The following is a 15,390-nucleotide window of genomic DNA, read 5'->3' as shown; positions in this document are numbered from 1 at the left end:
GAGGGAAAGGGAGAAGCAGGCTGCCTGCTGAGCACGGAGCCTGATGCTATGCAGGGCTCGATCCCAGGACCCCGGGATCGTGTCCTGAGCTGAAGGCAGACGCTTAACCGACTGAGCCAGCCAGGCGCCCTTCCTCCCCGCAGCCTTTTCTTTCTTTCGGTAACTTCATTTTTTACATAGTTGCTAATGGACCCTCTCCCCCTGGGCCTGTCCTCTTCATCAGAGCACCCCTGGCACCCAGCCCAGGGCCTGACCCACATGGAGGCCAGTGCAGAGGTGTCCAAGCCAGTCGGTGAGCTAGCCAGACGAGGGAGAGCTATCCCACTCCCACCCCCAGTGATACTGTGAGCTCCCGAAGGGTAGAACCGCATCTGGTTCATGTTTGTGATTCCTGGCACCCAGCACAGCTCCTAAAAAATAGCAGGCCTTTGATGCATGTTTATGGGTGAATAAAATTTTAGAGCCCCAGTCCTAGATGGCACTGTGGAAGGTCAGCTTGTTCTTCCTCCTCTGCCCCCAGGGCCATGTCTGATTTATTCCAGCCAGGAAAAAAAATCGAAGGAAATAATTCCACAGACTTTTTAATCACTGAAACCATCCTTGACGTCAGAATGTTCTTTCACATTCACAATGTAAATCCTGTATTTCCTTCCATGGAACTTAAGCACAGCCTATTACGTTGAGACAAACTTCTAGAATAAGCATAAGCAATCTGAATGAAAACAGTGAGGGAAAAGCCTCTGCTTCCCCCACCACCACCCTCACCCTCAAAGAAAAACCTTTATTACATGAAACTAGAAAATGTTTATTGATATGAAAGCCTTTCGGTTTGGGTTCTTGGTTTTGTTTGAGCCAAAGAGAAGAAACCTAATGTCATCAACGGACAGACCGCAGCAGCGTTTCTAGAGCTGACCAGAGCTTAACTTCGTTTCAGGCGGGAGATGATGCCCCTTCTCTCCCTGGTCTTCTCCGCCCTCTTCATCCTCTTCGGCACCGTCATCGTTCAGGCTTTCAGGTAAATGCCTCCCTGGCTTCTCAGAGCAACTTCTCAGGGGCGGGCCCCAGGCCTCGGGGTTGTTGGTACTATTTCTTTTATAAAACACCTCGTTTCTTACTTTAGTGACTCAAACGATGAGCGAGAATCAAACCCTCCAGATAAAGAGGAAGCCCATGAGAAGGCCGGGAAGACCGAGCCAAGCTTCGCCAAAGAAAACAGCAGGTTGGGATCCCTGGGTGGCTCAGCGGTTCAGCGCCTGCCTTTGGCCCAGGGTGTGATCCTGGAGTCCTGGGATCAGGTCCCACATCGGGCCCCCGGGATGGAGCCTGCTTCTCCCTCTGCCTGTGTCTCTGCCTCCTCTTTCTCTCTCTGTCTATCATGAATGAATAAATAAACAAAAAATATCTTAAAAAAAAAAAAAAGAAAGAAAGAAAACAGCAGGTTTCTCTAACCACACACCCACCCGCAACCCCATGGGGCAGGAGAGCCACAGGCGCGCAGTCAGATAGCGTGGCCTCCACGAACCTCATAGATATGAGCACGCGGGTCACCTCCTCGTGTGTGACATGTGAGGGAAAAGTCAGCTGCTGGTTAGTGTTTCTGAGACCCTGTAGGCATCTAGACACAGGACCTCCTTCTGTTCTCCTCAGTACCTTCCGCCTCGCAGTCTCAAACTTCCTGATGGGGACAGGAAGCAGAGCCTGTCAGAGACGCTAGACGAGCCAGAAGCAGAGAAGGCTGCAGCCCCATAACCGTGTGGACTACCTTCATCCTCCCCTAAAGCTGCTTCTACACCTACTGAACAGCAGCATCTGAAAGGGTCTTTATGGGCCCAGGACACCAAGGGGGAGTCTAGAATATTAAATAACATAGCTAGTCTGGTTGAACATAGCATTTTCTTCCCCTTGTTTCTTTTCAAAGCAATGGCATTCTCCTGTCCTGATAACATCATAATCCCTCACCTCTTCTCCACAGCAGGATTCCTAAAAAAGGCTTTGTGGAGGTAACTGAGCTCACAGATGTCACATACACCAGTAACCTGGTCCGCCTGAGGCCAGGCCACATGAACGTAGTCCTCATCCTGTCAAATTCCACCAAGACCAGCCTACTACAGAAATTCGCTTTGGAGGTCTACACGTTCACTGGGTAAGCTCGGGGGCGAGCGAGGGAAAGGAGAGAACGTGCACATTTGGGGGAGGAGGGGACCAGAGGAGAATTATGTTCTTTCCTCCTTGACCATGAGGGGCTTTCTTCGCACATGCGGTGAGATGTTGGCCGTGGCCTTTCAAACCCAGAAATCTTAGCTACCGTTGGGGGGTCTTTCTCCCCCTGACTTCGTGTCCCTGTGCCTCTGAACAGAAGACCTTGACCTCAGTCCTCTTCCGTGAGCCTCTCAGGGAACTCTCACGCTAGCTCTCAAGGGTTTCCTGAAGCCAGACACCAAGAGTGGCATAACTGGCACCCGGCAGGGACGGGGAGGGAGATGGGTGAGCAGAGTGTTACAACTGTTACGGAAGCCCTCACGTCCCACCAGAATCCTCCATCCTTTCCATATTTGGGCCCCATCCAGCACAGAGCCTCCCCCTAGTGCTGGAGGTCTGACTGACGGGTTACGTCCCCTGCAGTTGAGCGTGCGGGCTCTTCCCTACATCTTCACTGTGTTCTTCCGACAGGAGTAGCTGCCTGCACTTCTCCTTCCTGAGTCTAGATAAACACAGAGAATGGCTGGAATACTTACTAGAATTTGCTCAGGATGCAGCCCCGATCCCCAACCAGTATGACAAGCATTTCATGGAACGTGACTACACAGGTTACGTGCTGGCTCTGAATGGCCACAAGAAGTACTTCTGTCTCTTCAAGCCCCAGAAGGCAGTGGAAGAGGAGGAAGCCCTGGGGTCGTGCAGTGATCTGGACTCTTCCCTCCATCTGGGCGACTCGCGAGGGAAATCCTCCTGCGGCCTTGGACCCAGGCCCATCAAAGGGAAGTTGAGCAAGTTGTCCTTATGGATGGAGCGCCTGCTCGAAGGCTCCTTGCAGAGGTTCTATATCCCGTCGTGGCCTGAGTTAGACTGAAGGAGCTCAAGAGAGACTTTAACTCTTCCGGCTTTTTAATAGGCCCCCGGGAACAGGTCTTTTCAGGACTCAACCTATCACCACGGACAGAGAATAGATTCTAGATTATTCTTCCAGAACAACGGCTAGAAGAATCTTTCCTTTGTCCCATTCTAACCTAGGAGTGAAAAACACCTCAAGCTGAATTCCCTAGATCGAAATATTTTCCTTTGGGTTTTTTTCCCCCTCGTTTGAATGCCGCACTATTTAAAGTAGACTGCTCATTCCCCCTTCCTTTGTCATCCCTGTCACGTGCTCACGTCACCCTGCCCGGTCCTGTCCCTGTGCTGTGGGAGAAGCACAGGGCGCTGGCCTGCAGCAGGAACCCCGCGAGCCTGGAGTGCTGGTGGGGACCCCGCCCCCGCTGTGCTTCCGCCCAGCGCATGCTGTGTCAGTGGGACGGCCCGCAGCAGCTTCCAGGCCCTGCATCCTCATGGGGCCTGCTTCCAAGCAATCTCCCATTTGGTAGTTTTTCTGGTAGTCAGTGGCTAAAAGTATATTTGGGGAGTATCCCCCTGCCAGCAATTTGCCAGCCACAGTTTAAAAAAAACTAGGGATAAGTGGGGGTCCTGCAAGGGAGTGTGGTTTTCTTCCCAAGAGAACAGAGGGCTGGGTGGTGATGGAGGTGACCCCGTAGCGGCCCAGCAGCCGCCTGCCCCAGCGCTAAATGTAGCCCGGAACGGTCTGCTCCGCAAGAAGTACTGTAACGACTTTGAGCCATTTACGTGTATGTTTTCACACGCCTTTCTGCCTCTGTCAATTTTAGGGTATGAATCTTAGGAGCCATAATTTGTAATCTTGTTCTCTGGACGTAGAGATAAGCTGCTATAACCCAGTAGATGTTAAACCGAAGACACCTTTTCCCCGCCTGCCAGGAGTCAGGCTCGAGGAACCTCTTCACTCCAGTGGTGTCTCTTTAGTAAAATACCAGACATGTCTTTGTATCAAGGAACTTAAAAATTTCTCAGCAATTGTATTTTGAACACTGTTACCCCAAAAGTGCTGTAACTTTGAGCCCTCTTTTGTGACAAGCGAGCCAAGACTTGTTCTAGAACCCTGTTTGGCAAAAGGCTTCCTTTGAGCTTCTGGCCTATATCGTGGTATCTCAATTGCTTTCACTCTCAACTCCCAGCCGCCCTACCACTAACACGGTCCGATCTACCAACAGCACCCCAGCTTCCAGAACTCCAGTGCGCAGTGGAGCACACCTGCCAGTTAGAGAGTTTGCCTTTTTTTTCTCTCTCTTTTTTTAAGGGCAAAACCACCAGTGGAGTTTGAGCAGCTTCAAAGAGTGGTCGGTTCAGATGTCAAAGAAAATTGCCCTTTTGTAAAGCAAAGTGTCAGAGTCAGTGATGGGACATCTACTAAGTTAGTATTTCTTTAATCATCATTGCTTTAAACTAAGCCATTTGGATCCTGAATAATCCAAATATTGAGCTACAGTGGCAAGTAATAAATCATTTAAGCCCAGGAATTCCTATGGTTTCCATGGAGTCTATAGCTTTATTTAAAGAAAAAAAAAAAAAAAGAAAGAAAGAAAGAAAGAAAAATCACTGCCAGGCTTCCCCCACACACACACCCCCACACCCCCACCACATGATCCTCTAAAAATTGGACACTTACTCTGAATGCCATGTCTCCTGGCACCTGTCCTAGGCAGGCGTGATTAAGGGATTCATTTGGCTCCTTGATGCACCAGCCTCAAAATTATTTTCTTGGTCTTTGATGGCCAAGTTGCTGATGTGAGTAGTATTTTGGTTCAGTGGTGGGTTTTTAATTTCTAGTACTAATGGGATCCCTGACCTTAATTTATGAAAACCAGCCCCCCCACCACCAGATTTGTTCATTTCAAAAATGTGTCTCATTAAAATAAAAAGCACCTTCAGACAGACAGCTGCACCCTCCATTTGTACTAAGAAAGGAAAGTGAGAATAGATAGGATTAAAAACATTCCTGGAGAATTTTTCAGTCCAAAATTTCTTCCACAGGTCTGTTCAGGGCTGGGAGAGATGTCCCCCAAGAGGACACTAGGAAGGTTCTACTTTACATTGAACATGGCCCTTGACCACCCAAGCCTTTCCTCCTGAATGTTTCCATGAATTTGTTTACTGTTGTGTCAAATGTATGAGCCATCGTCATGCTCAGCCAATGCCACCATCTCTCCTTCTCTTGTGTGGAATCACACAGACCTAATTTTGGTTTTAAGTGAACCTCCTGGTCTTTGAATATCTTGAGTCTGACAGCATTGTTCTGTCTTTAGAAGTAGGCTCTTCTGGTTGGTAGAGCCCATGCATCCTATTTAGCAGATGGGGATGAAAATTGGCCTAAAACAAGTCTTTGTAGAATACACAACTACTTACAAAGTTGTTTTTTTGTTTTTTGGGTTTTTTTTTATCATCCAGGTGCTGGTGGCATAATTTGTCTAAGAGATTGTCAGGTCTGAGTCAGCAGCATTTCAGTGAGCAAGACTGCCCTGACCTCTGTTGAGGCACCATGGTCTCTCTCTGCCATCAGTTACTGACCCTGAAAATTTGGTCGTACTTTTCAAAGTAATGGGTTTATTTCCTCCTCATCCAGCACATGCATGTTTTCCTGTTTTAAAAAAGCAATGAAATCTGAATGTGTTTTTTAATTGACATGCTTTGTTTGGGAAAAGAGATGAGAAGCAAACACTCAAACTTTTTTCCCAAGTAAAATTCTTTAAATGCCGATGCAGACTATCTTTGCAGATGAAATATTGCTCACATCCAAATGCCTCACCTTGTCCCTTGAACACAAATGCAGTGTGGCAGCTGCTGAATCTGTCCGTTGAGCTTGTCGAGGAGAAGGATGGAGCTTTAGAGACCGATCTGAAAAGAAGGTGAATATTTTGCACTTTTGATACTCTTAGGAACAAATAACTTATTTGGCAAATGGTGTCTTTTTTATGTTGTTTTTGTTTTGTATTGTGAACAGGCACTGAAGCTGATGTTATTTTTGTTTTAAGAATATTACAGACTGGAAACAAATAAACTATTTTAATGTGTGATGATTACACGTGGCTCTTGCATTGGGAGGTGATGATTTGTGGACACCTTAGCAATGAAACAATTTGCACATGACACACGCCTCAGTCTTCGCTGCAGATTTCAGGAGTTGCCTCAGGGAGGATGTATCAGCTCCAAGAGGAGAGAATGCGAAACTGAGACGGGGAGTGGGTTAGGGAAGTGTCACCAAGGGCTCTTTGGAGGCCACCTGATGTCTGGCTGAAAAGACATTTCATGCACCCTCCTGGGCTTCTAAGTGGCAAGTTTCTTTATTAGGATCTGCAAGTTACTTTCATTCAAACTTTCTATGTTCACAGTGGTCCTAAAACCCAGGTGCAGCCCTGAGTTCCTCAGGAGGAGCCACAGTGTAAAGGAAGAAACTAGAGAAATACAGGATGTTTATACAGTATTATGTCACAGGGCTTTTTTATTCCATTTCTCCAATTTTTAGATCATCTTCGTGAACCAAATGCTCCTTGGCTCCCTGCCCCCCCACCCCCGCCCCGCCCAATCCTCCACCATCTCATCAAAACAGCACAAGTGCTTCTCTGTTTATAGTTGACTCAAACCCCACAGAAATATTAGCCGTTGGATTAGAATTCTACTGAACGCCCTGATTTTACAGCCTCTAGGGACATTTCTCAGCAGAAAGTTGTACTGGCATAAACTCCTGAGTACTCAGAGTTGCCTAGGACTCAGCTTGCGCATAAATCCTTGAGAACTGTCATCAACACAGCCTGTTGTATCTCGAAGAGCCCGAGGTTCAGACGACTGTCACTTTGGGGAGAGCACACAGCATCTCAAACAGCAGGTTAGCAGCCAGGAGGGCCGTGTTTCCTACAAAGAAACAAAACCTAAGGCTGGAGCCTCTCAGTACTCCGCCCTCTTCCCTTTCCAGACTCCCCAGCCCACTTCCATGCTCTTCTCTGGGCCACCCAGCCACCCTGTGGATGTGCTTTCCCTGATATTCTCCATCAAGCATCATTCAGAAATAGTTTTCTGAAAATCAGACGGTTCTTTGTTCTACTCTGAAAACAGATTCGTACCCCCCAAAGGAAAACCTATAATAAATGGTGTCTATTGTATTTAATCGCCTCCCCTCTGACGTTAATAGGCCCAAGTCTGTAAGCTTCTCTACGTTGAAATTATTGTGATGGCATCTGCTTCGAATACCTCTCCTAAACCACTTACACCTCGACAATTCACTTTTCAATGAAATATCAAAGGGGGATGGAACTATGCCACCCTACTAATAAACTGCAGGCTGGTGTTCTCTTCTGCTGCTGGGCGGGCAAACCAATAACAGCCACCTCCCCGGGGTGTTGTTAATTAGCTCACGTTTGGAAGGTGTGCGGTAATAGGTTTATTTTCTCCACTGCAGAACATACTCGGCAGGCTCCCGAGTTATACAAAAGGACCCATCCATCTTCTACTTACCAAGTAGATGAATATAATTTAAACTAGGAGCTGCCCACATATCCTAGTATTCTCATTTACTCACCAAAAGGATCGTAGGGCGGTGAAACTTCCACAAGGTCACAACCCACCACGTTCAGGCCTTGACAACCCCGGATGATTTCCAGCCCCTGTCCAAGACGAAGCCTGAGTTGTCCACAGCAGTAACCATCCACGAGGAAAAGCAACCACAGAGGTTCCAGTGGATCTCTCCCAACGCATGCCCACCCTTTGACTTGGAACTGTTGCTTTTCCTCAGTAAATATTTATCGACAGCCGGGCACACAAATGGCCAAAGCACAGCCCCTATTCCCAAGGGCTCCATTGTGTGTTGATGAGACCAAGCAAACCAATTGTTTCAACATCGTGCATTGAAGGCTTCTAGAAAAGCAAGTGTAGGGGAGCCTGGCTGGCTCAGTCAGTAGAGCATGCAACTCTTGATCTCGGGGTTGTGAGTTCAAGCTCCATGTTGGGCGTAGAGATTACTTTAAAAAATAAAATCTTATGAAAAAAAGTTTTTTAAAGCAAGTGTAGAAAAGTATACCATGAAACAGCCCAAAGAGCTGGGGGAAGTCCTCCCTCTCCAAGATGGAAAGAGCCCAAGGAATAGACCAAGCAAATAAGTAGGGGAAGGGCAGCCCAGACAGACAGACACACGCAAAGTCACCAAGATGGAAAGAAATACCAGTAGTTAGATGTGGCCAGAAGACAGAATAAGTGAGGGGGATGGTAGGAAGAGGTCATTTTGTCTAAAAGTTTCCACTCTGCCGGTGAAAAGCCCAGAATGATAAGCTGAGGAATGAGGACTGTGTGTTAGAAATCTCCCTGAGGGGAACTGGAACTTCAAGAATGGCCTTGAAGAGGTAGCTGCGAAAAGGCCCCTTTCTTAGAGGAGGTGAGATAACTGATCGAGTGGAAGTGGTCTTCACTCACTCACACCAACGCCCAGGAGTTCCTGCTCTGTGCATCAGGCACTATGCTAGACTCCGAGGATAGGGGAGTAAATGAAAGAAAAGAAAAAAAAAAAAAAAGAAAGAAAGAAAGAAAAGCCCTGCCCTCCCGGAGCTGGCCTTCCAATTACAACCACCCTCCAGTTCCCGCCTGTGTTTAACTCAGCACACCTCAAGGGAGCTTTATTTGGATGTTTCTAAAACTCTTGAAGTTCCATGGTAGGTGGTTAATCCCATCATGAGCAACCCCAGAAAGCTAAGTCTCGTGTTTCTAAGAGGGGATGCTGTAATGTGTCCCCAGGAACCAACCACAGGTGGATCAAGGGCAGAAAGCTCCAATAACAGACTATCATAACCCCAAGAGGAAACGAGAGTCCTTGCCCACTCCTCACCCTACAAGAGTGGTCAGCGTGCGGGAAAGGCCTACCCGTGCCCCTTGCAAAACCCTGTCCCGATCCTGAAGACCCACCCCGAGTCCTTGGAATCGTCACCCTCAGGAGTCGTCCCGGGTGGAACCTCCTCACCTGACTCGGGGTGAGCCCCGCAATTTCAGGTGTTCCTGTCCCTGGGGCGTAGGCAGGATCCAGGCCATCGATGTCAAAGCTGATATAAAGGGGCTTGCCCCCCATCTGCCGCCTCACGTCTGCCATCAGCGGGACCAGCGACTTCATCCAGCAGTCCTCGGCCAGGACCACCCGGAAGCCCTGGCGGGGAGGGGAGCGGAGCGCTGGGCACACGAGACCCCGATCCCACCAGCAGGGAACCATCACCCCCACTTCACCGCTGAGTTAGGGAGGAACGGCTGGTGGGGAAGAAGCAACGAGTGAGTCCAAGCTGACGCCGCCGGGGCCGGGGCCGGGCCACAGGGAGGCTCCGCCGGGGCAAGCTCCTGCGGGCGGCTCCGCACAGCGTGCAGGGCACAGGCCTCCCCACCCGGAAAGCGGGGGTCGGGGCGCCGGGGGCTCAGCCGTGGAGCGGCTGCCTTGGGCTCAGGCCGTCACCCCGGGGTCCCGGGATCGAGTCCCCATCGGGCTCCCCGCGGGGAGCCTGCTTCTCCCTCTGCCTGGGTCTCTGCCTCTGGGTCTCGAATGAATGAATGAATGAATGAATGAATGAATGAATAAATAAATAATCTTCAAAAACAAAAGCAGGGGTCTTGAGTCTTTCCTGGTGGGATCTTGTCCTTCGTGGTTACCTAGAAGCCTCCCTGCCGATCGGGAGTGAGGACAAGAACGAGAAAGGTGGCCACTGGCCTTGGGTTCAGGCACTTGCAGGCCTTTTCCCAGGCAGCCACCGCCCAGAGGCTGCTGTGTTCCCGCCTGTCCCCCCAGCCCAGCGATGAGAGGCCCCCTCGGCCTCACCAACTAACAACACCCTCTCTCCTCCACGCGGTCCTCTGGAGGCAAACTTGCCCCCCGCCCCCCAATTTTCTGAACATGGTCATCAAAGCTCCTGTTGAATCCACACCCGCCACGGAACGGGCACCGGAGAGAAATGCACTTTGCAGGCCGGGGGCACGGGAGGGCAGAGAAATGCACTTTGTCACCTGGCTCCGGCTGTATCTGTAGGGATCCAAGGTCGTGGCGGAGCCCCGGATGCCGACCTGCACCACGCGCTCGCAGTCCAGGAGGCCCTCGTCCACGCACCGGCGGAAGGGCGTCCCGTGATAGACCTTCTCTCCCAGGGCCTTGTCGGCCGTGTCCGTGTGGGCGTCCACATGCAGCAGCCCCACGGGGCCATGCCTGGTGACAACAGGCAGCTCAGTGGCCAGGCCTCCTCGGGGACCTGAGCACGGCCGCCCTCTGGGCCACCCGAACTTCCAAACCTGACAACTCATAGCCACGGGACACCTGGCATCAAGAACCAGCCTTGCTAGTGGTTTCTGTCCTCAAATCACTTAGCATCTCAGAATAATAAAGCCAGAGAAGTCCAGCAGAAGATGGGCACGCGCTTTGCTTTAGCTGCCAGCCACGACCTACCACCCAGAATTTTCTGCACTTAGAGATGGAGAGGCCCCGGGGCAGATAAGAATGAAGGACTGAGGCTCAGGGGAGCTTGCAGAACTAATCAGAGCCCCGCTTCTTCCCGCTGTGGCACCAAGCAGCAGCTTCAACCCAGCTCTCTCTCCATAATCTCCGATGACCCCGCCAACCACCCAAAAGAAACATACAATCTAAATCAATGCTAAGCAAGCACAGCTTCCAGAAAAGACTTGTACCCAGTACCCACCCACCAACAGCCACAATGCTACCCACATATCCGTCCCATATTCTGGATCTGCCAGCGCCTTGGACCTTCTGCCTCTTTTTCAAACTAATTAACCAAAGTCAGTTAATCCCTGGTAGACCTTCTGCGACTGGAAAATCCATTCTCTCGTTCTCTGGGAGAGGGACCCTTTCAGGAAGAAACAAGGCCCTCTCCTCAGCAAGTCACAGCCTTGTTATTTGGTCTTTGAGGCAAAACAGAAACTGAAGTGAACTGGGGTGGAGTGTCTCACGAGGGCCCCATCTTCCAAAAACAGAGACAAACGCTGAGCATGCACACCAGAGCAGAGCTAGGACAAGCAAGGGGAGCCACGAGTGTTAATAATAAGTTGTCTTGGCTCCCAGCTGCTGACTGACAGAGACACCTGGAGCTCGACCTTAATTTTGATCCACAGAAGCGACTCAGTCGGGAATTTCCTATCACCCCAGATAACCTGAGCCAGCAGACGTCACTTGATACCATCTAGCAGCAAACAACTCAGCTCCTGAATTTTGAAACCCTTGTGTACGCCCAGACACTTGAGACTTACTTTTTTGCCATCGCTTGCAATATAGGATATGTGATTGTGTGATCTCCGCCTGCAAAGAGGAAGAAGAAAATATCTGGAATGTGGATAAGATGAGAGGACCGTGTATTCGATAGAGCCATCTTCCACTGACCCAATGGTGCCACCCTTTCGATTAGACCGAAGAGCTATAACCTCACCTCCACGAGATCTTGTTCAGTGATATGAAAATGACCACTGGATGTTTGGGATTACATTGTCATTTAAAAGAGGAAAATGAAGCACCGGGGGGTCTCAGAGGTTGAGCATCTGCCTTCGGCTCCAGGTGTAATCCCAGGGTCCGGGGATCAAGTCCCCCATTGGGCTCCCCACAGGGAGCCTGCTTCTCCCTCGGCCTGTGTCTCTACCTCTGCTCCTCCCCCTGCTTGTGCTCTCTCACTCTCTCTCTCTCAAATAATAAATGAAATCTTAAAAAAAAAAAAAAAAAAAGGAAACAAAGCTTACAGTTAAATGCCTGGAACAACTCTGTCCAATAGAACTCTCTGCAATGAGGGGCATGTTCTCTATCTGCACTGGCCAGCATGGTGGCCACTAACCACCTGTGCCTACTGGAATATAGCTCATGCCATGCAGGAACTGAATTTTTAATTTAATCTAATTTTAATTAATTCTAATTTTTTTAGCTATACGTGGCTAGTGGCTACTGTACAGGACAGCTCGGGCCTAGAAAAGTATTACTATGATCACTATTAATAGCAATAATAGCTTACAATTATTGAAACTTAAAATATGCAAGTCACGATGCCGGACACTTCATATGCACTTGCACTGTACGCCCCTCACACGAAACAATGAGGGAGATGCTGCTAGTGCTATTCCCATTTTACAAGAGAGGAAATGAAGCATAAATAGCTAGTGAGAGGTGAAGCTGAGATTTTCAAACCATGCCATCCAGAAATCACACTCAGCACCACGATGTTCTTCTGCAGGCTCGGCCCTCTCTTTTGGCAAAAGCACCCTTGGATATTTAGAAAAAGGCCTGTGTCATTTTAACTATTTGTGAACTTGAAGAGAAAGAAATGTAAGAGTGGGGGGGAGGAGGGGCTGGGGAGGACAAGGGGAAAGTTGTTCTATAGATTGATAGAGACCTTGATGAGGAGAAAACACCCTTTTGCAGCTCTCTCTCAAATAAACTCATTTTTAATGAGATGTCCTTGAGAGGCCCCTGGGTGGCTCAGTCAGTTGAGCGTCCAACTCTTGATCTCGGCTCAGGTCATGATCTCAGGGTTGTGAGATGGAGCCCTGAGTGGGCAAGGCTCTCTCTCCCTCTGCTCCTCCAACCCCCACCCTGATCTCCTGGTGTGCATGCTCCATCAAGCTTTCTGTCTTTCTCTCAAGAAAAGAAAGAAAGAAGAAAGAAAGAAAGAAAGAAAGAAAGAAAGAAAGAAAGAAAGAAAGAAAGAAAGAAAGAAAGAAAGAAAGAGAAAGGAAGGAAGGAAGGAAGGAAGAGAGAGAGAGAGAGAGAGAGAAAGAAAGAAAGAAAGAAAGAAAGAAAGAAAGAAAGAAAGAGAGAAAGAGAAAAAAGAAAAAAGAAAAAGAAAAAGATGTCCTTGAAGTAGTTAAAAATTCACAACGGAGCTCCTATTGTAACCCTTCCCCCGGCCTGGAATCAAGGGATGGGACAAAGGTGAAGTAGGTAGAGGCACTTGCCAAATTTAAGAGACATGAAAAAATGCAGTCATTAATACAAATACTATTTTGATGTAATACTTTTAAAAATCAAGGTCAATGCAAAAAAAATTCCATGGTAATTTTTTTTTTTTTTAGATTTATGGATTTGTGTGAGAGAGACAGCACGAGTTGGAGGAGGAACAGAGGAAGATGGGCAAGTGGACTCCATGCTGAGCCTAGAGTCAAACACAGGGCTCGATCCCAGGACCCTGAGATCATGACCTAAGTGGAAACCGAGAGTCGGATGCCCAACGGACTGAGCCACTCAGGCGCCCCTCTGTGACAAATTTTAAAGACAGGACCAGTAAGAGTGCTATTCTGAACTATACTGGAGCCTGAGGCCAAAGAGAAACGACCATCATATTTATTGTTGACCTTTTGGCAACCCCCCCACGGTGAACCCCTCACTTGCCCCACCCTAGTCCATCGCTGTCAGTCATACTAGTCCAAAAATGAAAACATCCTCTCCCCAGGGGTTAAAACAAATAAATTAAAAACATCCTCTTTCCTTCCCACTGTCTCCATACTCATAGTGGCTTGCCCTGAAGGAGCAGCTACACCCCGGCCCACGATAAACGAGCCCTCAGTGCAGAGCTGCACCTGTCTACGCAGATGCCATTACCCAAGGTCAGGGGAATACAGCCAGCCGCTACAATTTTCTCATAGGCCTCTCGAATTAGACGGCAGCTGTCCTGAAGGTTGTAGAGATTGACATTCACGTCGCCTAGGTCTGCAACCATGAGGGACTGGAAGGGGAGGGCCCCCGTGCTAGGGTTGGCTGTCCGAAGCAGCACTGACTCTTCCCGGATCCGCCGGGGGCCAAATCTGGAAAAGGAAGAATCATCCTGTGAACCCCAGGATTTCTCCGCCTCTGCATTGCTCCCACTCCGGGCTGGATGCATCCTTGATGTTGGCGGGAGGGGGGCGCTATCGGGTGCCTTGCAGGATGTTTCCCCTGATGCCGGTAGCAAGCTGGGATAACCAAAAAGGCCTCCAGATACCATCAATGTCCCCTGGAGGCAAAATCACCCCTGGTCTCGAATCACTGATCCAGTCTGTGTACTTGAAGAGATTAAAGGCACAGATTTAGGAGCCCGCCCATCACCAATTTACTAAATGGCATTGGATAATTTCTTAATCTCCATGAGCCTCAGTCTCCTAATTTTACAGATTACAGATTAGGAGGAATTGAGTGAGGTCATCTACGCAAAGAGCCTTGCATTTAGGAGACATTTAATAAATGATGGCATCTATACTTCAGACTCTTAGATGTAAAGTGGCTGAGCTGAATCAGAAACAGCTGATGCTCCTTGAATAAGAAAACAGGTTTTACTTTGATCCTAGAAAAAACACTTTGGGGTGCCTGGCTGGCTCAGTTGGCAGAGGTAGAGCGTGGGACTCTTGATCTCGGGGTTGTAAATTCGAGCCTCATACTGGATGTAGAGATTACTCAAAAATAATAAAATTTATTTTTTTAAAAAAAGCCTTGTATATGAGCAATTCTTTATCAAGTGGCATCTAGATGGTTTGGGGAAGGAGCATCCAGTTTCCTCTGTTCTCAGAAATGATGTCCCCTGCCCCTGCAAGCCCAAGCTCCCGTCCCAGGAGGCTCAGGAAGCAGTGCGTGGAGAAGGCTCCGGTCACCCACGGATGACACAGGTGTCGAGCCCCTCCCTCCCCCCCATGGGAGCTCTGAAGCCCGCACCAGCTGCCAACCCCACCCTGGGTGAGCGCAGGCGCCTGTCCCCTTGTCTTCCGCCCCCAGTGGCCACGGGCGGTGCAGCCACGTGCCCCTAATCCTTGGGACCTTACCTGGCCCCGGGCCGGTTGGAGGTCCCAATGTCCAGGGGCACCCCGACGAAGGCGGCGTCCAGCCCCTCGGGGGAGGCTCGCACCGGCAGCCGCATCATGGAGCAGACGCCCACCGGCCGAGCCAAGAACTCGGAGCTGGGGGGCTGGTTCCGGGGCGCATCGGGGGACCCGCTGCTGGCGCTGCGGCCCGGGGGGCTGAGCCCCGAGGCAGGACGCGCGCCCCCGCCCGTGCCCAGAGCCCGGGCGCACCCGGCCGCCACCCGCCGCAGCATGCTGCCCGCACCCAGCAGCCCCGGGTGGTCACCTGCCCGCACCCAGCAGCCCCGGGTGGTCACCTGCCCGCACCCAGCAGCCCCAGGTGGTCACCTGCCAGCACCCAGCAGCCCCGGGTGGTCACCTACCAGCACCCAGCAGCCCCGGATGGTCACCTGCCAGCACCCAGCAGCCCCGGGTTGCCCCCTGCCCGCAGCCCGCAGCCCCGGGTGGTCACCTGCCAGCACCCAGCAGCCCCGGGTCGCCCCCTGCCCGCACCAGCAG

General features: G+C 50.1%; 2 protein-coding genes and 1 long non-coding RNA gene across 7 annotated transcripts in view; 1 reads left to right on the top strand and 2 right to left on the bottom strand.

Annotated features, from left to right (window-relative positions):
- DNAJC16 (DnaJ heat shock protein family (Hsp40) member C16) overlaps nt 1–6,143 on the top strand; it is a 40,981-nt gene extending 34,838 nt beyond the window's left edge. For 3 of the 5 annotated variants that reach the window (XM_072828223.1, XM_072828225.1, XM_072828221.1), the window contains 4 exons: nt 935–1,015; nt 1,121–1,219; nt 1,973–2,143; nt 2,671–6,143. In XM_072828223.1, coding sequence (XP_072684324.1) covers nt 935–1,015; nt 1,121–1,219; nt 1,973–2,143; nt 2,671–3,070 — 751 coding nt within the window. In that variant the 3' untranslated portion in view covers nt 3,071–6,143. The remainder of the gene's footprint in view (nt 1–934; nt 1,016–1,120; nt 1,220–1,972; nt 2,144–2,670) is intronic. The other 2 variants (XM_072828224.1, XM_072828222.1) reach the window with 1 other exon arrangement.
- LOC140634377 (uncharacterized) lies at nt 594–3,277 on the bottom strand. Its single transcript, XR_012031883.1, has 2 exons — nt 1,523–3,277; nt 594–1,370 (listed from the first exon to the last, which is right to left on the bottom strand). It is a non-coding gene; the product is annotated as an uncharacterized lncRNA (long non-coding RNA).
- A 490-nt stretch (nt 6,144–6,633) lies between the features above and the next one.
- AGMAT (agmatinase (putative)) lies at nt 6,634–15,140 on the bottom strand. Its single transcript, XM_072828226.1, has 7 exons — nt 14,854–15,140; nt 13,664–13,866; nt 11,335–11,383; nt 10,087–10,282; nt 9,065–9,244; nt 7,637–7,721; nt 6,634–6,972 (listed from the first exon to the last, which is right to left on the bottom strand). The coding sequence occupies exons 1-7, from the start codon at nt 15,123–15,125 to the stop codon at nt 6,899–6,901; spliced, it is 1,059 nt and encodes a 352-aa protein (XP_072684327.1). The 5' UTR covers nt 15,126–15,140; the 3' UTR covers nt 6,634–6,898.
- Nucleotides 15,141–15,390: the final 250 nt, after the last annotated feature.

The sequence above is a fragment of the Canis lupus genome, chromosome 5, assembly GCF_048164855.1.
Source record: "Canis lupus baileyi chromosome 5, mCanLup2.hap1, whole genome shotgun sequence".
Classification (NCBI taxonomy): Eukaryota; Metazoa; Chordata; class Mammalia; order Carnivora; family Canidae; genus Canis; species Canis lupus.
This window is presented reverse-complemented; position numbering and strand designations above follow the sequence as displayed.